Source organism: Myotis daubentonii, chromosome 3, assembly GCF_963259705.1.
Source record: "Myotis daubentonii chromosome 3, mMyoDau2.1, whole genome shotgun sequence".
In the NCBI taxonomy this organism is placed as follows: Eukaryota; Metazoa; Chordata; class Mammalia; order Chiroptera; family Vespertilionidae; genus Myotis; species Myotis daubentonii.
This window is the reverse complement of record NC_081842.1, coordinates 182,442,393-182,466,656: the sequence shown is the minus strand read 5'-3', so window position 1 is coordinate 182,466,656 and position 24,264 is coordinate 182,442,393. Positions and strand designations below refer to the sequence as shown.

The window sequence follows — 24,264 nt, the reverse complement described above, 5'->3', positions numbered from 1 at the left end:
TTAAAGCTTCTAAATGGCAACGTTCTTAGTCTTTTTTTTTAAGAGGAAGAAAATAATGTTTATTATAGTTTAAGACATGTTTCACACTACTTCCTGACCCTTAGAAGCCTTAAACTTTGTTCCTTCTTGATCTTATTCTTCATTGTACCTTTAATCCCTTGAACAGGGCCTGACACATAATAAGTTAGCCATAAATATATGTGATTCACTAACATTAATGTTATTAGGAGTTTTCTAATAACTGAATACATGAAATCAGATGATCATGGTTTTGACAAAGAAAAAGGCAGCATACATATAAAGAGATAACAATGAGGCAGCACGTATAGCAGGGGTGGGCAACCTTTTTTCTGCCAAGGGCCATTGGGATATTTATAGCATCATTCCAGGGCCATACAAAATTATCAACTTAAAAAATTAGTCAGCTATATTTGCTCAAACATTTAATTAACTCACCCCTAATGCCTTGGCAGGGCCAGACCAAATGACTTTGCGAAACCAAATGTTCTCCACCCCTGATGTGTATCAACATCTGTTGCTATAACAACGTTCTGAGGCTGCCTGATCTCTAAAAAGGGATATCCAAAACTGCTAACCCCTGTCCTTTTATGTTGTGTGATCTGCCTGACAAGGACCACTATGGAATGACAACTCTTTATTATTTTAAATAGATAACTCAACAAGAGAAAGTGTCATCCCATTAAGTTTCAAAAATGACATCACAAATGTGAAAAAACAGAGGAAAAAACGTGGAGAAAAGAAGATCAAAATCTTTATGCATCAAGTCACTCAAAATGACACTGCTTTAAGATTAACAAAGGAAATGAAATTCTTTGCCAACTCTTTTTGGCCATTACGATCAAATGATATATGATGAATATCTAATTATGTGTAAAGCAGGTTAAAAATAAATTATCTCAGAGCTTTCCTAAATAAGAAAAATAAAGCTGTTCATAAATTTCTAAGACCACATTCCAGATATCTATTACAACCATTTTAAGCTTTGTTTGTAGTGACTGAAAAGAAAGCTTTTTATATTTCACTAGAGGCATCTTGCACGAAATTTGTGCACTAGAGGCAGGGTTGGGGGATGGTTCCTCAGCCTAGCCTGTGCCCTCTCGCAGTCCAGGACCCCTCACTCCTTACCACCAGAGCCTCTCCTGCCACTGCTGCTGTGCTTGCCAGCCGTGAGCCTGGCTTCTGGCTGAGCAGCACTCCTGTGGGAGCACACTGACCACCAGGGGGCAGCTCCTGCATTGAGCATCTGCCCCCTTGTGGTCAGTGCAGGTCATAGCGACCAGTTGTTCCGCTGTTTGGTTGATTTGCATATTAGCCGTTTATTATATAGGATGTTTAAGCTCCAAGATACTAGGTCTGTACTTAAGAGACACACATTCTCCCAGCAGGCTTATGATTTCCGATAAGCACACAGGATCATATATGTAAATAACATAACACAATCTAAATAATACTGCTCACAGATGAGTTATACTTGTACTAGAGGCCTGGTGCCATGCACTCCGAAGGTCCCTCGGCCCAGCCTGTGCTCTCTCGCAGTCTGAAGCCCTCTGGGGATGTCCAACTGCCGGCTATCCTTAGTGCTGCTGCAGAAGCGGGAGAGGCTCCACCACCGCTGTTGCACTCGCCAGCAGTGAGCCCGGCTTCTGGCTGAGAGGTGCTTCTCCTGTGTTGAGCATCTGCCCCTGGTGGTCAGTGCGCCTCATAGTGACTGGTCATTCTGCTGTTTGGTCAATTTGCATATTAGCCTTTTATTATATAGGATAGTTAAAATGGAGTCTCATGTTACTATGGAGAGGGGTCAGAAACAATTTATGTTCTAATAAAAAAATCAATGAAAAGGCTTTATAAAGAAAGTAAAGTTTAAAATAGGTAGCTTTTGGCAAGAAAATCCAAATAACTTTCTAATGCTAAGTTCTCAGTTATTTTTACAGTAAACAAAGAAAACACCAGAGAAGGAATACTTCTACTACAATATTTTTAAACAAGAAACAAAACCTTAATATGTATTAAAAATTATTTATACTAAAAATAAATCCATTCTAATGACAACACAACAATAGTTCTGTATGATGAGTGATTTCTGCTTCTTTATATGTACTTCACAAATTTCTACCCTAAGTATACAGTATTTTTATAATAAAACTAGAGGCCTGGTGCATGAAAATTCATACACTCGGGGGGGAGGGGAAAGAATGCCCAGCCTGTGCCCTTTTGCAGACTAGGAGCCCTTGTTAGATGTCCAACTGACAGGCCTAAGTTGCCGTCTGGCCTCCCTCTGCAGGAGGTGACCCGCAGGCCAATCAGGGAATGGCACTAGCCAGTGAGTGGCTGGCCCTGCCCCCCCATTGCTGTCCGTTCCGCCATTCAGTCGATTTGCATATTAGACTTTTATTACATAGGATAGGATATATGGTTGAACACAACATTAATACCTAGCCAAAGTGTGGTTTCACATACAAAGTAAAGCCTAAAATGAATGATTCCAAATGGCTGTTTTCCACACATTTTTCTAGAAAATGTATCTTCTTAGAAAAGTCTAGCTCCTTGAGGTTATAGCCATAATTTTAATTGTTAAGTATAGGAAGAAGAGCTCTAGAGAGGAGCAAGAAAGTAACATTGCAAGGCAGATATTTGTAGGAAATGTAACAGGTGCCAAGAGAACTCTATATGGGTGTTGATTATTTATTTATTTTTTTTAATTAAATCTTTATTGTTCAGATTATTACATTTGTTCCTTCCCCCCCCCCCATAACTCCCCTCCTCCCAGTTCCCGCCCCACCCTCCGCCCTCACTCCCCACCCACTGTCCTCATCCATAGGTGCACGATTTTTGTCCAGTCTCTTCCCACATCTCCCACACCCCTTTCCCCCCCAAGAATAGTCAGTCCATTCCCTTTCTATGTCCCTGATTCTATTATAATCACCAGTTCATTCTGTTCATCAGATTATTTATTCACTTGATTCTTAGATTCACTTGTTGATAGATGCATATTTGTTGTTCATAATTTGTATCTTTACCTTTTTCTTCCTCTTCCTCTTCTTAAAGGATAGCTTTCAGCATTTCATATAATCCTGGTTTGGTGGTGATGAACTCCTTTAGCTTTTCCTTATCTGTGAAGCTCTTTATCTGACCTTCAATTCTGAATGATAGCTTTGCTGGATAAAGTAATCTTGGTTGTAGGTTCTTGGTATTCATCACTTTGAATATTTCTTGCCACTCCCTTCTGGCCTGCAAAGTTTCTGTTGAGAAATCAGCTGACAGTCGTATGGGTATTCCCTTGTAGGTAACTGAGTTTCTTTCTCTTGCTGTTTTTAAGATTCTCTCTTTATCTTTTGCTCTTGGCATTTTAATTATGATGTGTCTTGGTGTGGTCCTCTTTGGATTCCTTTTGTTTGGGGTTCTCCACGCTTCTTGGACCTGTAAGTCCATTTCTTTCACCAGGTGGGGGAAGTTTTCTGTCATTACTTCTTCAAATAGGTTTTCAATATCTTGCTCTCTCTCATCTTCTGGCACCCCTATAATTCTGATGTTGGTACGCTTGAAGCTGTCCCAGAGGCTCCTTACACTATCCTCGCATTTTTGGATTCTTTTTTCATTTTGCTTTTCCGGTTGGATGTTTTTTGCTTCCTCGCATTTCAAATCATTGACTTGATTCTTGCGCTCCTCTGGTCTGCTGTCGGGCGTCTGTATAATATTCGTTATTTCAGTCCGTGTGTGCTTAATTTCTAGTTGGTTCCCCAATATAAGATCGAGGGTCTTATTAGTTTTCGTGTAGATCTCATTAAGTTTATCGGCAGCTTCTAAACAGTTCTTGAGAGACCTTAAAAGTGTGGTTCTGAACTCTATTTCTTCCATTGACAATTTTGTCCTGTTTCTTTGTCTCCGCATTTTGTTATGCTTCCTTGGTGCACCCCCTAGTGGTCTTTGTTCACAGTCTTATAGATAAATCTTGATTGTTGTAGCTAATTCCAGGGAGGGTTTGACCTCCAGGCCAAGTGGCTATGAGAATCAGCTGCGTCAGCAGTGAGAGAACTTCTGTCCTCTAGGGAGGTGCTAATCTAGCCTTTGCCTGAGGCTATCTGGCAAATGCCTCTGTGCAGGGCTTGGGCGGGGCGGGTCGCACAGGATCAACAGGGTGGGCCGGAGAGAGCAGTTATGGCGGCTCTCAGTCCTGTCCCCAGGGGCTCTGCCTCTCTGAGTCCCAGCACCCGCTGCAAAGCTCCGAGAGAAAGCTGCCCTCGCTCTGACCGAAGCCAGACAGTCCCGCTTCTCCCGTTTGAGTCTGGGTCCCTAAAGACTCGCCCGGATCTGGTGCTCAGAGTCTGCGACTCCCTCCCGATTGAAAACAACAACCGTGCCCTCCGCCGCCAGCCCGCTCCGCGCACTCCGCACCTCAGAATTTGACTTCAGCACTGCGCCTCCTCTGAGTGTCCGTATGCGTTTCTCTTTCCTCCTAGTTGTAGGACTTCCACTCAGCCAGCGTTCCTGTGGTTCTGGGTGATGTCCCTTCCGTTTTTTGGTTTCACTTTTGAAGTAGTTGTTCAAAGCAGCAAACTCCGGCGTTAACCTATGCCGCCATCTTGGTTCTCCGGGTGTTGATTCTTTAGACTCTATGACAGGGGTCCTCAAACTACGGCCCGCGGGCCACATGCAAATACAAATATTGTATTTGTTCCCGTTTTGTTTTTTTTACTTCAAAATAAGATATGTGCAGTGTGCATAGGAATTTGTTCATAGTTTTTTTTAAACTATAGTCCGGCCCTCCAACAGTCTGAGGGACAGTGAACTGGCCCCCTGTTTAAAAAGTTTGAGGACCCCTGCTCTATGATCACAGGAATCTAGGGGGCATACGTGGGAAAAGTGAGTTGTTCCCCAAAGAATTTGAAAATAAGGGGAGAGAATTTCTCACAGAATTAAAGCTACACAATCAAAATAAAATTTATCACAGCAGAGACATCTAAAAGGAAAAGAAAGATCAAGTCTCTGAAAGGAAATTTCCTCAAATCTATAAGATATAACCAAAACCACAATGAGAGGCATCGATATGTCTAAACAACACCAGAATAGGAGATCGCTTCCATAGGTAAAGAGGTAAGAGAGGAAAACAATGAAATGTCCATTTAAAACTATTTTTGGATAGAAAATGCTCAATTTAGTCAGTAGGCCTGGGGACCAGAATCCAGGTTGTGGTGGATTTATCAAGGTAAATTTCACCTGAGGCCAGCCATTCAGTCTTTCTTGGCAATAATCAGACCAATCTCTATGTGTATCTTTTTCTTTCTTTTTTTTAACCTAGGGGTAAGGATAAGGAACTAATGATGTAAAAAGGAAGGAATAAAGTGCCACATGGTGGGTAGGTCAACAAAGATTTATTACTATGGTTTTGTAGCTTTTTTGCCATAGGATTTAGAGTGCATGGGGTAACAGGCAACGAAAATCCTATGTAAGATGGGTAATTTCATTTTATCAGAAATAATGAAATGACTAAAATATGGACATCAGCACTAAAAATAACACAAATAATGAAGCAAGAAGATGTCATTAGTATACTCCTATCATAAGCAGATGAGTTTTACAGAAATTTACACAATCTCTAATACTTTAATTCCTGATCCTGTTTAATTTTATCCATTTGGTTTATTCTCCTAATTTAAATTATTTTAATCAAGGTAGTTCCTTACTGTACTTCCCTGATAATTAGCTTATTCTTGTCTGTACCTGGGAAAATTGTCTACCCTCTTCTCTGCTAATTCATATCTACCCATACTTCAAAGTTCAGATCAAGATCCACATTATCTAAAAGCCTTATCTGACAATCCAGCACATGGTGTCTGCTTTCCTTAACACTTTAAACATTTATTATTTGTACCACTTAAAATCCTTATCAGCCATAGGAAAGATGGTAATAGGAAAAACACAGGAGTTGTGAATCAAAAGATAAGAGCTAATTCCAGCCTCAATACTTTCACTGCTGTGCAATCCCAGGAAGGTTAACTGGCTTTGTAAGCCTGCTAAGCCACCCATAAAGTAGATAATAGAACATACTATAGAGTACTGCTGGATATGTGAGATATATGAAAATACTTTATAAAATTTATAGAACGATATAAGTGTTAGTTATCAACACTATCCTGTTCCAATTTCTAGCTGCTTGTATCACATATCTTAAAAATATAAAATATAAATCTTAATTATTCATGCATAAACCATATATTAAAACATATCTTTATAGTCTGTTAAGATAAAACTGGTTCAAGCACCATGCTAGGCACATGCCAACTACTTATTGGATTCTATTTTAACTTTCCTCCTTTCTTCTTTTCACTCTTTTTCTATTGCACTTTTGAGGCACAAGAGAACTAAAGTTTATTTCATTTGGAGTTGAGTTAGCCCATATTTATTATATAAACTAGGGGCCCGGTGCACAAAATTCGTGCACTGGGTGTGTGTGTGGGGGGTGAGTGTCCCTCAGCCCAGCTTGCCCCCTCTCACATACTGGGAGCCCTCAGGTGTTGACCCCCATCACCCTCCAATCGCAGGATCGGCCCCTTGCCCAGGCCTGACGCCTCTGGCCTAGGCGTCCAGCCCGGGCAGCGGGGACCTGCAGTGGCAGCGGGGGGCGCCGTGATTGCGCGGGCTCCGACCCTGCCCCTGCAGGGTGCCTCTGGCCTAGGCGTCCGGCCCGGGCAGCGGGGACCCGCAGCTGCAGCGGCCCCACGATCGTGGACTCCGCTTTAGGCCCAGGCAAGGGACCCCTAGCTCCTGGGACTGCCAGCTTCGACCGTGCCCAGCTCCCATCGCAGGCTCCACCCCTACTTCCTGCTATCACTGGCCAGGGCGGAAAAGGCGCCTGATTCTCCGATCATGGCTGGGGGGCAGGGCAAAGGCGGCCCCAGGGCCGCCTTTGCCCTGCCCCCCAGCTCTTAGCTCCCCCCTGGGTTTCCGATCACTGTCAGTGGCAGGGGGCTTCTTCCTGCTTTCCCTTTTGCCTCCCTGCATTGTGCCTACATATGCAAATTAACCGCCATCTTGTTGACAGTTAACTGCCAATCTTAGTTGGCAGTTAATTTGCATATAGCCCTGATTAGCCAATGAAAAGGGTAGCTCGTACGCCAATTACCATTTTTCTCTTTTATTAGTGTTGATAATTCTTTCCTTCAAAGCTAAATTGAATAATCAAATTATAGACTTTTCCAAAATATAACTCCTTTACCTTAAAAGTCAAGTATCTTGGGTCAATTAAATTTTCATTATCAAGGAAGTCATAATAGTTTTCTATCTCTTTCAGGGTTAGATTCCAGAACAAAAGAACTCAAAATCAAACGCTCTGGCCTTGCTGCTTCTAAAGCAGCAATTACTCTTTAAAATTTGTGGCAATTAGTTTAAAATGCTAAGTGGGTATACAAGACTTCTTTCTTAAATATCACCTTAGAAACTGATGTCAACAGGTTCTGAAAAGTCTCAAAGAACCAGGGAGAGAAACACTTTAAACTAGCCAACATGTATGTAACTACGGTAGTTAGCTTTACAGAAAACTGAACAGTGATTCTTGTGCTGCAAACCTGTAATTTTCATGTGTGCCAACCCCAGGTATGTGACTGAAACCACCAAATCTTCTCTCATTCTATTAGTAGAGAGGCCTTGTTTTTTTAGTTTTAAAAAAAATAGGCATTTAAAATGATTAATCATATGGCGCAGTCTTCAAATGGTGTATTAGAATTAAATCTACCTCAGAGGGAACATACTGCTCCACAGCTGTAGCAACAGTTGCACAACAAATCCAGAGCAATACCATCACCGAGAGGACAAGAGTTGTGGTTAAAATCCACCCAGAGTTACTGAAAAAAAAGAAAGAAAGAAATATCAACGATTAGTCATGTTAAAATTTCATAATATAAGAAAGAGGAGATTCTTAATAATTAAAGGCAATCAAGGTTAAGTACTTAGTTTAATAATCTAAAGCTTTACAGTTACTACCTTTAAAACTATTTAAAAAAAACATACTCATAGAAGGAACTATTATAATAGATATTAGGGGCCCTGCCCGGTTTGGCTCAGTGGATAGACCGTCGGCCTGGGGACCAAAGGGTCTCTGGTTCAATTCTGGTCAAGGGCACGTACCTGGGTTGCAGGCTCCTCCCCAGCCCTGGCTGGGGCTTATGCAGGAGGCAACCAATCCATGTGTTTCTCTCACATTGATATTTCTCTTTGTCTTTCCTTTACTCTTCTACACTCTCCAAAAATCCATGGAAAAATATCCTCAGGTGAGGATTAAAAAATAAATTAAAATTAAATTTTAAAAAAAATGTAAGAAAAAATAGATATTAGGGTAGTATGAAACCCTTCCCTCCATTTCTCAAGTTTCTGTAACATGGCTGCATCACTTTAGCAACTTAAAAAAAAAAATCAGACATACTGGCTTTTTGTTAAATGTATAAAATTAAAAAATTATTGTCAAGGGTAATTTTAAATTACTAAATGAGATAAGAAAAATGAAAGTGTCCTATAAATTAGACACTGCTATAAAATTTTATATGTATTATTTTGCAAGTTATTATGATGATACTAGCTTTAAAAAAACCCAACAGCTCAGAATTAAGGTACAGAATAGGTAAATTATGAAATTATCATGTTTCATAAAGGGATTCACAACAGGCTTCCAGAAGTTAGCTTCTCTAGAGCATTTCAAATATTTGATCTGCCATAATTTACTTACAATTCAATTTATAAGAGTATATCTATTATGAAGTATTCTGCACCCATTACAGCACATCTTAGTAAAGATAAAATTACATCTTTCTTATGATTAAAATATTTTTTTAAAATGTTTTTATTGATTTCAGAGAGAGAAAGGGAGAATGAGAGAGAGACAGAAACATTGATCGGCTGCCTCCTGCATGCCCACTACTGGGGATCAAGCCTGAAACCCAGGCAAGTGTCCTGTTTGGAAATTGAACCATGACCTCCTGGTTCATGGGATGACCCTGGTTCATGGGACAAAGTTCAACCAACTGAGCCATGCCGACTGAGCTGATGAAAATATCTTTTTAAAAAAATAGTATTTTTTTTACTGATTTTAGAGAGGGAGAGGGAGAGATAGAAACATGCCGGGGTCCAGCCCCAGCAGGTCCAGGGGTCCCCAAAGGTGTAGACGGAGTCGGCAAAGAAGGAAGGACACGGAGACAGCGTTCAGTTGATCAGCAGCCTAGCCAGGATCTCCAGCCAAGTTCTGGTCTTGATCTCCAGAGAGGCTCTGCTTCGGATTTCCAGCGAGGTTCTGTAGCCATGTTCCCTCGCTAGGTTCTCCAGCCAGGTTCTGTCCAGGTTCTCCAGTCAGGTTCAGTGTCCAGGTTCCAGTCAGGTTCTCCTGCCAATCTCTGTAGTCAGGTTCAGTCCAGGATCCCTTGCCATGTTCTCCCGCTAGGCTCTGTCTCTAGGCTCCGAGGCCAGTCCCTCTCCAGGATCCTCCGGCATGCTCTCTCCAGCGAAGTTCTTCTGTCTCTAGGCTCCGTATAGGTTCTGTCTTCCTGATTCTGTTCTAATTTCTGAGTGTTTCTGTCTTGTTACAACTGTATTTATACCAGTTGATTCAATCCTATCAATCTCTATTACAAAGGTTAGGGTGTTTCTTATCTCCATTCCAGGGAGAAAAGATTACGTAGTTTAAGCATGATTGTTCGTAGTTAAAGGGATTAATTACCCGCCTGGCACTTAGTTGAGGGGTTTTATTCCCTCCCTAACTTCAGGGGAAAATCCCTACCTGGGGATTCAACCTTTCTCGGAGAGGTGACTTTGGTTAAAACACAGCGCCAAGAAGGTGAGCAAACATATTAAGAACCGTATGCCATATATGCCAGGTCCCTTGAAACAGTAAGGATGGACCGGCTCCCGGCAAATTCCCCCTTTTTTATTTTTTAAAAGCAAGCATTAAAAAGAAAAACCCTGAAATGCTCTCTTGTATCCATTTTAAGAGTAGGATTGGCGCTTTCCGCTATTACCTGAGTCCTGATCTATCAGACCAGGGAGAGCTTGCCAATCCTGCACTTTCCCGGGGTGGAAAGGCTGCAGTGGGGTTAAGGATAAGGCTCCTTGGGCCTACCTTCTCCCATGCCTCTACATTTACCTTTCCGGCACCTTTCCTTCCTCAGAAAAGCATGGACGTACTTCTTGTATAAAACGTTCTGTCTGACTGGGAGTAACCTTAATTCCTCTGCTAGCAAGCATATGTGTTAAAAGATCAATACAGAGTCCTATTTCTTTAGACTCAGTATGGCACATCTTCTTGATCTAAAGATCAATACAGAGTCTTCTTTCTTTGGACCCAGTATGGCACATCTTCTCAATCTAAGTTCTGTACTATCCACCTTCTTACCCTACTTATCCTCTATAGGGGGGTTTGCAGCACCCTGGTGGAGTCCTATCCGTCCCGAGTGTGGGGTTCTCAATGGGGGGGGCTTACCTAAGGGAATCCTGTTCCAGGGGTTCCCAAAGGTGTGGACGGAGTCGGCGAAGACTATCCACCCTCTTCCTACGGTGGAGTCTGATCCGTCCCGAGTGTGGAGGTTCTCAATGGGGCAGCTTACCTAAGGGAATCCTGTTCCAGGGCTTCCCAAAGGTGTGGACGGAGTCGGCGAAGACTATCCACCCTCTTCCTACGGTGGAGTCCGATCCGTCCCGAATGTGGGGCGCTTACCTAGGGGTCCCTGTTCGGGCGCCATATGCCGGGGTCCAACCCCAGCGGGTCCAGGGGTTCCCAAAGGCGTGGACGGAGTCGGCGAAGAAGGAATGACACGGAGACAGCGTTCAGTTGATCAGCAGCCTAGCCAGGATCTCCAGCCAAGTTCTGGTCTTGATCTCCAGAGAGGCTCTGCTTCAGATTTCCAGCGAGGTTCTGTAGCCATGTTCCCTCGCTAGGTTCTCCAGCCAGGTTCTGTCCAGGTTCTCCAGTCAGGTTCAGTGTCCAGGTTCCAGTCAGGTTCTCCTGCCAATCTCTGTAGTCAGGTTCAGTCCAGGATCCCTTGCCATGTTCTCCCGCTAGGCTCTGTCTCTAGGCTCCGAGGCCAGTCCCTCTCCAGGATCCTCCGGCATGCTCTCTCCAGCGAAGTTCTTCTGTCTCTAGGCTCCGTATAGGTTCTGTCTTCCTGATTCTGTTCTAATTTCTGAGTGTTTCTGTCTTGTTACAACTGTATTTATACCAGTTGATTCAATCCTATCAATCTCTATTACAAAGGTTAGGGTGTTTCTTATCTCCATTCCAGGGAGAAAAGATTATGTAGTTTAAGCATGATTGTTCGTAGTTAAAGGGATTAATTACCCGCCTGGCACTTAGTTGAGGGGTTTTATTCCCTCCCTAACTTCAGGGGAAAATCCCTACCTGGGGATTCAACCTTTCTCGGAGAGGTGACTTTGGTTAAAACAGCGCCAAGAAGGTGAGCAAACATATTAAGAACCGTATGCCATATATGCCAGGTCCCTTGAAACAGTAAGGATGGACCGGCTGCCGGCAGAAACATTAATGATGAGAGAGAATGATCAATTGGCTGCTTCCTGCACACCCCCTACTGGGGATCAAGCCCGAAACCTGGGCATGTGCCCTTGACCAGAATCAAACCCAGGACCCTTCAGTCCACAGACCAATGCTCTATTTACTGAGCCAAACTAGCTAGGGCTGATTAAAATATTTTTTTTAAAAAAATATATTTTTATTTATTTCAGAGAGGAAGGGAGAGATAGAAACCTCAATGATCAGAGAGAACAATCTATTCACTGCCTCCTGCACACCTCCTACTGGGGATCGAGCCCACAACCTGGGCATGTGCCCTTGACCAGAATCGAACCCAATTTCCATTCTGGAGGCTAAGGGCAACTTCATATCAACCAAGTGATATAATAAAAAGAAGCTCTAGCATAAGGGTCAGAAGACCAGATTCCACTGACTGGCTAGGTGATCCTATATGCAATCATGGAAAAACCATGATCTTTTAAAGAGCGAACAGCTATGATAGAATAGAATGAGTAGAAGACATAGAATTTGAAAACCTAGATTTGAATTTTAATATAATAGATATATAACCTTGGGGTAGCTGACTCACCTCTCTGATTTACCTACTTATCACAGGGTACACTGTTCTAAGAGTCAAATGAGATCACTGAGGGGGGGGGGGAAGCTTTTAAAAAATAATTCTTTTTATTAAAATGTAGGATACTATCATATTTAGCATTCATAAAACTATCAAATTGCAAAAAAAATCCTAAATACTCGAGAGAGAAAAACTGTCCTTTTTAAAGCAAGGTCAAAAGCAGGTTTAGAAATGAAAGGAAGGGAAAATTTAAAGTTAAACCCTTATTTTCTCACCCAGTCTTTAAAGACTTTTGTTCAGTAAAAGGTATTAATTTTTAGATTCCAATATAACAGGAGAAACCAAGATGCAGCATAGGTAAACACCTGAAATTGCTGCCTCGCACAACCACTTCAAAAATACAACTAAAACACAAAACGGACATCATCCAGAACCACAGGAAGGCTGGCTAAGTGGAAATTCTACAACTAGAAGGAAAGAGAAAAGCACTGAGACTCAGAGGAGGTGCGGAAGTAAAGTGCAGAGGTACGGAGACGCACGCCGAAAGGGCTGGCAACTGAGGACGTGGTGCACGTGGGAAGGGCTGGCAGCTGAGGACACGGCGCACTTGGAGAGGGCTGGCAGCTGAGGACACGGTTGTCTTTTTCAATCGGGAGGGAGTCTCAAGCTCCCGACTGCTCTGAACTCCAGTTCCGGGTGAGTCTCTGGGGACCCAGACTCATACAGGAGAAACTGGACTGTCTGGCATCGGGCAGAACTCGAGGGCGGCTTTCTCTCAGAGGTGCTTGCAGCGATTACCGGGACACTGAGACGCGGGGCCTCTTAGGGTAGGACTGGGGAGCAGCCATAGCTGCTTGCTCTGCCCTGTTGATCCCCTGAGACCCCACCCCACCCAAGCTGTACGCAGAGGCTTTTGCATATGAAAGGCCTGGCCCTTTGCAACCTGAAAATTACCTAACAAACTGCAGCTGAATCAGAGAGACCCAGAACTTCCAAAAGAAGGTCCAAGGCCCCACAGCAGCTTGCATTGCTTCACAGCTGGGCCTCATCTGGGCACCTCCAAACCCCAAACAAAGAAGAGGAATCTCTCCATAGCTCCTGCTGGGTAGCCTCAGACAGAGGCTAAATTAGCACCTCCTTAGAGATCCAAGAGCCAGTGTATCCAGTGGTCAGAGTGGGACCATCCAGATTACAACTCCTCAGATCCATAAGGGACACACTCAGGGGGCAGACTCAGTGAGCACCAAAGCCCCACTGATGGAAGTCTTGCCCCAGAAGGGTGTCTCCAGCTCAGAAGTTCTCCCACTACAGACACAGCTGATTCTCACAGCCAAATGGCCTGGAGGTCAATTCCTCCCAGTGATACCTACAACAATCAAGGCTTAACTACAACAAGACTGTGCACAAAGCCCACAAAGGGGTGCACCAAGAGTGTCCACCTCAGGTAATTGGGGAGGCTGAGCCACTGGGCCCTATAGGACACCTAACACAGAAAGCCACTCTATCAACACAGGGAAGCATAAAAAATGCGGAGACAAAGAAACAAGTCACAAATGACAGAAATGGAGGAAAGCAAATGACTGGATATAGAGTTCAAAACCACACTTTTAAGGGTTTTCAAGAATTTTCTAGAAACCGCCGAAAAATTTAGTGAGACCCTCAAGAAATCTAGTGAGACCGCCGATAAATTTAGTGAGACCCTCAAGAAATCTAGTGAGACCCTTGAGGTTATGAACAAGGACCAACTAGAAATTAAACATACACTGACTGAAATAAAGGATATTATGCAGAGTTCCAACAGCAGACTAGAGGATCGCAAGAATCAAGTCAAAGATTTGAAATATGAAGAAGCAAAAATCACCCAACCGGAAAAACAAAAAGAAAAAAGAATCCAAAAATACGAAGATAGTGTAAGGAGCCTCTGGGACAGCTTCAAGCGTACCAACATCAGAATTACGGGGGTGCCAGAAGAAGAAAGAGCGCAAGATATTGAAAACCTATTTGAAGAAATAATGACAGAAAACTTCCCCTACCTGGTGAAAGAAATAGACTTCCAAGTCCAGGAAGTGCAGAGAACCCCAAACAAAAGGAATCCAAAGAGGACCACACCAAGACACATCATAATTAAAATGCCAAGAGCAAAAGACAAAGAGAGAATCTTAAAAGCAGCAAGAGAAAGACAGTCAGTTACCTACAAGGGAGTACCCATATGACTGTCAGCTGATTTCTCAACAGAAACTATGCAGGCCAGAAGGGAGTGGCAAGAAATACTCAAAGTGATGAATAGCAAGAACCTACAACCTAGATTACTTTATCCAGCAAAGCTATCATTCAGAATTGAAGGTCAGATAAAGAGCTTCACAGATAAGAAAAAGCTAAAGGAGTTCATCACCACCAAACCAGTATTATATATGAAATGCTGAAAGGTATCCTTTAAGAGGAAGAAGAAAAAGGTAAAGATACAAATTATGAACAACAAATACACATCTATCAACAAGTGAATCTAAAAATCAAGTGAATAACTAATCTGATGAACAGAATAAACCAGTGAATATAATAGAATCAGGTGCATAGAAAGGGAGTGGACTGACTATTCTCGGGGGGGAAAGGGGTGTGGGGAGGGAAGAGACTGGACAAAAATTGTACACCTATGGATGAGAATAGTGGGTGGCGGGGGTAAGGGCAGAGGGTGGGGTGGAAACCGGGTGGAGGGGAGCTATGGGGGGAAAAAAGAGGAACAAATGTAATAATCTGAACAATAAAGATTTAATTAAAAAAAAAATTTAGATTCCAATATGACCCTACTCTCATCTGATAAAACCTACCAAGAAACTATTTCTATAAAAAGAAATTACAGGAAGCATGCAGTTTGGACTACTGCAGTGTTACACCTGAGACAGAACATAGCGTGAGACTGTGAGGGAAACCACTTCTATACTGTTCTACTCGGGCTTGGTGTGGTATTTGACACATAGTAAATAGTTACCAATAAGTGTTAAGGCCCACTTTCTTTCTCCTCTTCTTTTATTGGTGGGAGAAATTTGGGGGGAGGGCTCATATCATAACTCCTTGCAGGAGTGCAAGCACACATAATTTGATAAAACCCTCTTTATCCTCAGAAGGCTTGATATTCCTTCCTAGAACATAACATACCCATTCCCCCAACTGCCCACTTTTCCTTGCCTTGGCATAGAGTTGATATTCCTCCTTAGCATAGAACATGAAGCCTTCATTAGTCTATAGCCTTATCTACCCTCCCCAGCTTTATATGTGGCCTTGCAGCTAAAAACAAAAATCTGATCCCCAAAACATTAACATATACTTAAGAAGCACATTTCTTAACATAAATCAGGGAATCCTAACAAGAAAGTTTTTATACTGTGAAAAAAACTACTTGCTTGGGTTTAAACTAGTATGATATCACCTTTCATTTATTGTTAAATCCTTAGAATATGTTTATTGATATTAGAGAAAGGAAGGGTGGGAGGGAGGGGGAGAGAAAGAGAGAGAGAAACATTGTTCATTTACCTCCTGCATGTGCCCCGACCGGGAATCAAACCTGTGAACCTCTGGTGCATGGGACAATGTTCCAACCAACTGAGTCACACTGGCCAGGGCTGCATATTACTTTTTTCTTTTTTTTAAATTTTGTTTTATTGCTTAAAGTATTACAAAGAGTATTACATATGTCTCCTTTTTTTAAATTTTACCCCCTTTGAACTTCCCCCGGCCTCCCCTAACCCCCAGTGTCTTGTGTCCATTGGTTATGCTTATATGCATGCATACAAGTCCTTCGGTTGATCTCTTATCCCCCGCCTCCACGCCCCCCAACCCTCCCCAGCCTTCCCGCTGTAGTTTGACAGTCTGTTGGATGCTGTTCTGCATATTACTTTTTAAGAAATTAAAATATCCAAAAGTAGACATTTGGTAGGGAGAAGGTAAATTTTTTTTTTTTTTTTTTTTTTTTACTTTAGAGCAACTAATAAAATTTTAAAATAATAAAAAGGACTATATCTTTCTGATATAAGCCAGACTGTATTTCCTATACCCATTAATAAAGAGGAATACATACAGAGAGAGGCATCTTAAAAAGCCATCACTTTCTCCATCTTCAAGAAAGTTCCTGTGTGCTTGTGAACTTCTCATTTGTAGATCTGGTGAAATAACAAGGCACATGTTTGATCTCTTATACTCAAAAGATAGTCCCGAATGACTACTTCTAGATCTATACATTAAATAATGAATGAAAGTTCCTATGGCACATCAAAAACTAAATAGATATTCTACTACATTAAGGATTTCCTATTTAACTTCCAAATTCTCATTGACATTGAAGCTTTCAATTTAATTACATGTGGGCTTAAATAATGGAATCTGGTTTATTCTAATGTAAAGTTAAAGATGGCCTTATGTACTGTCATTATCCACCCAGCAAAATCATTAGAAAGTTAATTAAATCAGTATCTAAAGTAAGGTAGAAGATAGTACATTTTAAAAGGTAAACTCAGCTTTAGCTTGATCGTTTTATATCCCCATGAGTTAAAATTCACTTCTAGTATGGAAATCAAAATAGAAAAGGAGCTCATACTTTTAGGGTAGTTTCACTATTTGGTTAGTTTATTGGGATGTATCAGAATATTTCATTGGTTTATACTCACAACATCCTTCAAAGCAAACTAAATGGTTTTAAAATACTGGTTCTCGCCGAAACCGGTTTGGCTCAGTGGATAGAGCGTCGGCCTGCGGACTGAGGGGTCCCGGGTTCGATTCCGGTCAAGGGCATGTACCTGAGTTGCGGGCACATCCCCAGTGGGAGGTGTGCAGGAGGCAGCTGATTGATGTTTCTCTCTCATCGATGTTTCTAACTCTCTATCTCTCTCCCTTCCTCTCTGTAAAAAATCAATAAAATATATTAAAAAAAAAAAAAATACTGGTTCTCAAAGTGTGGTCCCCAGACTAGCAGCATCAACAAAATCTGGCAACTTGTTAGAAATGCAAATTCTCAGGTCCTTTCCCAGATCTAGAAAATTGGAAACTTTGGAGGTGGGACTCAGAAATCTGTTTTAACAAGCTATCCAGATCCTAATGCACATTAAAGTTTGAGAACCACTGTTTTAGAAATTATTTGTTCATATTCTATTAGTGTAAAAACAATCATGCAACCAATTCTACACAACCAGATTTGATTGCTAATGTTTTTTATCCCAAGCTGCGTAAAAGAAAACTTACAGGACATTTTGCTTAGCGATGATTCTTTCAAATTTGTAGGCTCCTGTTCCAACTGTGATGCATACTGGATTTCTGGCTTAGACTAAAATGATAATGAAAGCAATTAAGTCATTTGTACTCTTTAAGCCTTTCTCAGTAGCAAGTTCTGTAACACATCATCTCTATAAACATTCAAATTGAGAAAAAGTAACAAAGTATGGCATAAAAAATAAAGCATATTAACCACAATATACTTTAATTACACTTCCTAAACATCAGATCCAGTGCCTTGCAAACAGACACAGACTTTTGGCATCATCAAATATTGTTTAACTTCCTGACAGCATAAAAAAAATTAAAAAAGGACAAATTATAGCATACTGCATTAAATATCATACTCTGCAAAAACGACTTCTAATTCTAGTTGATCAGGAATAATTTAGCAGACTGCCAACGTATATGACTCAACACTTATTATCTCTATTTTTTCTCAACTGAAACATTCCATTCTTCCCTAAGTGTAATTCATAAATTATAGCTAAATACTCCATACTCTACTACAGCACTGACCCTCTGGAGTGGGGGCTTCTTTATCCTAGTTACACTCAAGTGGACACAAAGAGAGAAACAGCTAATCTCACATCTAATCAGGAATGAATGAGGTCTTCACTCTAGGAGTCAATTTATGCTTTACCTTAAGTAGCTTTAAGACACAAAACTTGCCCTAACCGGTTTGGCTCGGTGGATAGAGCGTCAGCCTGCGGACTGAAGGGTCACAAGTTCGATTCCAGTCAAGGGCATGTACCCTGGTTGCGGGCACATCCCCAGTGGGGGCTGTGCAAGAGGCAGCTGGTTGATGTTTCTCTCTCATCAATGTTTCTAACTCTCTATCCCTCTCCCTTCCTCTCTGTGAAAAATCAATTAAAAAAATATTTTTTAAAAAAAGACACAAAACTTACTGAATTTAAAGAGAGAAAATCACATATTAGCTTTACAGTAAGCCACTCACTTAGTAATAATAATTAAAGGTTCACTTTAATTAATACCTGAGAGAAAGACAGTACTACAACATAATTTGTGGGCTGGTAAATTTAAGAAATTTGCCCTGGCCAGGTGGCTCAGTTGGTAGAGCATCGTCCTGTACACCAAAAGGTTGAGGGTTTGATCCCCAGTTGGGGCACATACCGGAGGCTACTGATCGATGTTTCTCTCTCACATTGATGTTTCTTTCTCTCTTTCTAATAAAAAATAAAAAAAAATCAATACAAACATATCCTCAGGTAAGGATTAAATAAATAAATAAATTAAGGAATTTAACTATAGAATTAAAAAGAAGACAATGTTGTAGGGTGGTATATGAGCCTATGAGTTAAAGTGATCTGAGTCTAAAGCCTATTTTTGTTACTGACAGGGTGACCTTAAACAAGTTAGACTCAGTTTCCTCATCAATAAAATAGGGATAATACAACCTCATGAAGTTGTCTGAAGATAAATACATAAGTCCCTAGTACGTAAGAACTTAAAAAAAGACTACTATTATTATCACATCACATGGTAAATAATGAAGTAGGAGAAAAGTTACTTCTCTAGGAGGCAATATGCTTCTTCAATAAGTTCTCTTGTAAGAGTTATGAGGAAAAGCACTAAAAACAACTAAAAATTACATCATATTGCTTTTCTCCAATATAAATACAGGGTATAAATACATACCACTATTTATATTCTAAGTATTTTAATTATTCCTATTTCCCATATCTAGAGGTTTCATTTTATCAATTTAACCACTATAAAATTTAGAAGATTCAGAGTTCTTGTTAGATAAGGATTGAGGGCTTCAGACAGGCTTCCAATAGGCAGAGGGGAGGGTAAGTCACATTGTGTCATGATGCCCAATGTTTTCATTAGGCCAAATAATTATTATTTGATGATAAATATTTTTAAGTGGCATGGCTCTATGCCAAGACATTGAGACATATACATTTACTGTTGCTGGTATTTACTAGTAGATGAACATATGAAGAACAGTTGTCACCTGGAATATAACTAATTTTCCATCATCAGCTTGAAGATAAAAAGTCCATGAAGAGGTTATGAAGCTCTGTGCAGAGTCCATCATGCCACTCCAGAATGACCGTACCAGAGTTAGAGGGAAGAGTAGATGCATTTTTGGCATCAGAGACATGAGCTTTAAAAAAAAAAAAAAAAGTCATAATAAATACATTATATATATACTAGGGGCCCAGTGCACGAAATTCGTGCACTGGGTGTGTGTGTGTGTGGGGGGGGTGTCCCTCAGCCCAGCCTGCCCCCTCTCACATACTGGGAGCCCTCAGGCGTTGACCCCCATCACCCTCCAATCGCAGGATCGGCCCCTTGCCCAGACCTGACGCCTCTGGCTGAGGCGTCCGGCCCGGGCAGCGGGGACCCACAGCTGCAGCGGCCCCGCGATCATGGGCTTCGCTTTAGGCCCAGGCAAGGGGCCCCCTAGCTCCTGGGACTGCCAGCTTCGACCGTGCCCAGCTCCCATCACTGGCTCCACCCCTACTTCCTGCTATCACTGGCCAGGGCAGAAAAGGCACCTGATTCTCCGATCATGGCTGGGGGGCAGGGCAAAGGCGGCCCCAGGGCCGCCTTTGCCCTGCCCCCCAGCTCTTAGCTCCCCCCTGGGTTTCCGATCACTGTCAGTGGCAGGGGGCTTCTTCCTGCTTTCCCTTTCGCCTCCCTGCATTGTGCCTACATATGCAAATTAACCGCCATCTTGTTGACAGTTAACTGCCAATCTTAGTTGGCAGTTAACTGCCAATCTTGGCAGTTAATTTGCATATAGCCCTGATTAGCCAATGAAAAGGGTATCGTTGTACACCAATTACCATTTTTCTCTTTTATTAGTGTTGATATATATATATTTATATATATACATATATATATATATTCATATATATATTCAAGAGAGCAACATAATCAAATCCTTATTAGGACAGGGTATAAAGCATTAAGTGAATCTACTATAATTAGCACTCAAGTAAACTCTTAGTTATCTATGCAAATTGACTATGGTAAAGCTGAAAATCCCTTTAATTTCTAGTAAACACATTTATAAGCTACCTGTCACCTGTATCAGAATAAAAGGCTTTTGAATCAGATAAAAAAATATCTGGAGACTCTTGCTCTGGTTGGTTTTCTTAGTGGTTTGAGCCCCAGCCCTTGGACCGAAGGGTCGTGGGTTCGATTCCCAGTCAAGGGCACATACCTCGGATGCAGGTTTGACTCCTGGTCCCAGTTGGGGCTCATGTGGGAGGCAACCAATCAATGTGTCTGTCTCATGTCAATGTTTTTCTCTCTCTCTCTCTCCCCTCTCCTCCCTCCCTTACACTCTGTCTGAAAATCAATGGAAAAAATGTCCTTGGGTGAGGATTAAAAAAACAACAACAAATATGGATAATCTTAAGATTTGATTAAATAAGGCCTAACAAGGCTCAAGAAATAGAAGGGAAAGGGATAAGTTATTCTTTAATGCTTTCAAATAAAATAAATCATGCCATAATGAACATCAATGAAAAAGAAGGAAAAAAGTCAAAAGAATATATGCATACAATGTGAGACATCTGATAACATGGCAGGGTGAGAGAGTATTTATGGGCTGAATACATATATAGTATGCTACTGATAGGAATTAACACTAATTGACACAATCTCCCCTCCAGTTCTGACTCATAAATGTGCAAAACATGCAATATCATTGTTACATGATAGATTAGAAACAACCTACATGTCCAAAAATAAGGGAATGCTTATTAAATAAATGATACGTTCATACAAAGGAATATGTAGTGAAAAGAGTAGACATTCACTATGTACACTTCAATTTTTAAAAAAGAATGCATGTATATACATAAAATATATCTGTACTGGTAACTCTGGCTACTTTAATGGAGAAAAATATAGGGATAGGAGACTTTTCACTATTTATTCTTTTTACCTTTTGAGTTTTGTAACATATGGCTGTATTTTCTATGCAAAAGTTAATAAAATTTAGAAAATTACCCCAGTATATATGGAGTATAGAGTATGAGGAGTGGGAGATAATAACAGATGACATAGGAGAGGTAATCAGGAGCCATGTTGTGATAAGTGGTTTGGACTTAAACCTGTATATAATGGGGAGCAACTGAAATATATAAGATAGGAGTATGACATGATGAAATTTCCATTTAGAAAGTAAATATCTGGACACAGACTAAAAGATAAACTAGAGGGGGTTAAAGTGGGAAAATAGTTTGGAAGTTAATTTAATTTAGTAATGTAGATGAGAAATGATGATGGTCTGAGTTAAGGTAATTGCAGTTGGGATGAAAAAAAGACAATGAACTATCAATTTCCCTGAGCCTCAGTTTTTTCATATGTAAAAGGGGGATAAAATCTTCACTAGACAACGAGAAAAAACAAAGTGAGATTATGTATGTGAACATATCTTTTAACAGTAAAGCATCATAGAAAAATGTAATTGATTTGTCTATGTGCAAATATATAACTTGTTTGCTGAAAACTAATTTAAAATATAACACTAAAATAGGATCAAGTGGGTGATAAATATCTCAATACAAGTAAGTGTAATACAAGCAGGCAATTTTGAAAGGCAGTTTTGTCTCATACTTGTTCTTGTCTCAATTCAGCAAATGGCAGCTGATTCTGGCAACCAAGATGGCAAGCATATTGCTCATCAGATTGGGAATATGCTTCTGTACATGCTGTAAGAGAAAAACAATCAAATTACAAGAAAGAGACAGAAAGAGAGAAAGTAAAGGAATTTGGCATTTTTATGAAGAAATTTATTACACTAAAACTAAAGGCCTGGTGCACGAAATTCGTGCACTGGGGGGGGGGGGGCCTCAGCCCCGTCTGCATCCTCTTGCAGTTCGGGATCCCTCAATACTTACCACCCACCTGCTCGCTGCTCCTTAGCACTACTGCGGAGGCAGGAGAGGCTCCCACCACTGCCCCTTTGCTCGCCAGCCATGTGCCCAGCTTCTGGCTGAGCGGTGTTCCCCATGGGAGCGCACTGACCACCAGGGGGCAGCTCCTGCATTGAGCGTCTGCCCCCTGGTGGTCAGTGCAAATCACAGCAACCGGCCGTTCTGGTCGTTCCGTCATAACAGTCACTTAGGCTTTTATTATATAGACTAGAGGCTCGGTGCACGAAATTCGTGCACTCAGGAGGGGTCCCTCAGCCCGGCCTGCACCCTCTCTCAGTCAGGGAGCCCTCAGGGGATATCTGACTGATGGCTTAGGGCCTAAGCTATCAGTAGGACATCCTTAGTGCTGCCACGGAAGCAGGAGAGGCTCCTGTTACCGCCACTGCATTTGCCAGCTGTGAGCCTGGCTTCTGGCTGAGCAGCACTCCCCCTATGGGAGTGCACTGACCACCAGGGTGCAGCTCCTGCATTGAGCATCTGCCTCCTGGTGGTCAGCGTACATCATAGCGACTGGTGGTTTCACCAGTTGGTTGATTTGCATATTAGCCTTTTATTATATAGGATAACATTTCATCAATATGCATTTCCAAATTTGGTAATAGTAGCAAATGTATCCTTTCCTATATAATAAAAGCGTAGTATGCAATTGTCCCCTCAACTGGGAGGTCATCCAGGAGTTTGACCAGGGGGCAGGGCCGGCCGGAGGAAGGGAGGGAGGCCCCGGTCGGCAGCCAGCAGCCACTAGGGACCCTACCAGTGCACGAATTTCCTGCACTGGGCCTCTAGTTATTTTAATAAAACCCCTATCTTTTATCACCCACAAGTCAAATATTTCAGGTATAAGTCTATTAATTACACACTCAAGCTCCTATATGATGACATTTATAAGAGGGGAGCTTCTTGCTAAGGTTTACACAGTGGAAAAACATTGAACAGACAACCTCATTGAATAGGCAACCTCAAGTTTTGGCTCTATCATTTGTTGGTTGTTTATGTGACTAGGGCTAACTGTTTAACCTCTCTGACTATTGAATTCCATAAGTCTAAAATGGAAATACAACCACCTTGGCAAGGAAAAAATAGAAGAATTAGTTTAACACCCTAAATTCTAAGAAAATGGAACTTAGAAAATGTTCTACAGCAGGATTCTAAATTTAAATGGGTCTCTACCAGATAAACTCTCTTCTTTTACCAGAGACAAATCTTTCTTATGATAGAACACTTCACCATTATAACAATCTTATTTTTCTTTCCAACCTGTTCATGTATTTGTAATATACTTCTCCAAGATGCTAGATAATAAACTGAACAGTATTATGCACACATAAAGATGGCCAGTTTAGGAGTCTGAGCCATAAAAAATAAGGTTATGATATCACAGAGGCTGGATGTTAGTCATGGCATAGTGGTAAGGAGTAAGACACCTCCTGCTACACTGAATAAACAGTGTAATGTAATGAATAGAGAAAATTCCATTATAGTTCTTTAAAAAGTTAAATGTCAATTTTATCTTTATTATAGGTTTTTTTTGTGTTTTTTTTAATTAAACACCTCTTTCAGCAAAAATAAGAACAGTGGTTTAAGAGATGACAAAGACTCTAGTTACCTCTTTTATTGGCATGGCCCACAAAAGAATACACTATTAAATACCGAGTCAAAGGCCTGATTCAGTAAAAACAAAACTTGGAGCTAAGCTAACTAGCCAATGGTTGAAAGGCTTAGGAAAATTATACTATCTCTTGAAAAGGTAGTGATGAATTATGGGAAGGCTAATTACTACTGCATTTGTCTAAACCAAATACTTGTTTAAACAAAGGTGTCCTATCCACAGTACAAAATAAACGCTATCTCAACAAAAGATGAAATTTAAAGACCATAAAATTTCTAGCAGCAGCTACTAAAACTCTAACTTCATAACAATTAAAATATGCTGGATGACTAGTTTAAACATTATGCTTCTCATTTTCTGAGGAAAATACATT

General features: G+C 41.2%; 1 protein-coding gene across 2 annotated transcripts in view; it reads right to left on the bottom strand.

Annotated features, from left to right (window-relative positions):
* The window catches only part of TMEM59 (transmembrane protein 59), a 33,205-nt gene that overhangs the window by 2,910 nt on the left and 6,031 nt on the right, over nucleotides 1-24,264 (bottom strand). For both annotated transcript variants that reach the window (XM_059689475.1, XM_059689476.1), the window contains exons 3-7: nucleotides 21,963-22,057; nucleotides 19,342-19,494; nucleotides 17,331-17,412; nucleotides 16,174-16,255; nucleotides 7,751-7,859 (exon numbers count right to left, since the gene is read on the bottom strand). In XM_059689475.1, the coding sequence (XP_059545458.1) occupies nucleotides 7,751-7,859; nucleotides 16,174-16,255; nucleotides 17,331-17,412; nucleotides 19,342-19,494; nucleotides 21,963-22,057 (521 nt within the window). The remainder of the gene's footprint in view (nucleotides 1-7,750; nucleotides 7,860-16,173; nucleotides 16,256-17,330; nucleotides 17,413-19,341; nucleotides 19,495-21,962; nucleotides 22,058-24,264) is intronic.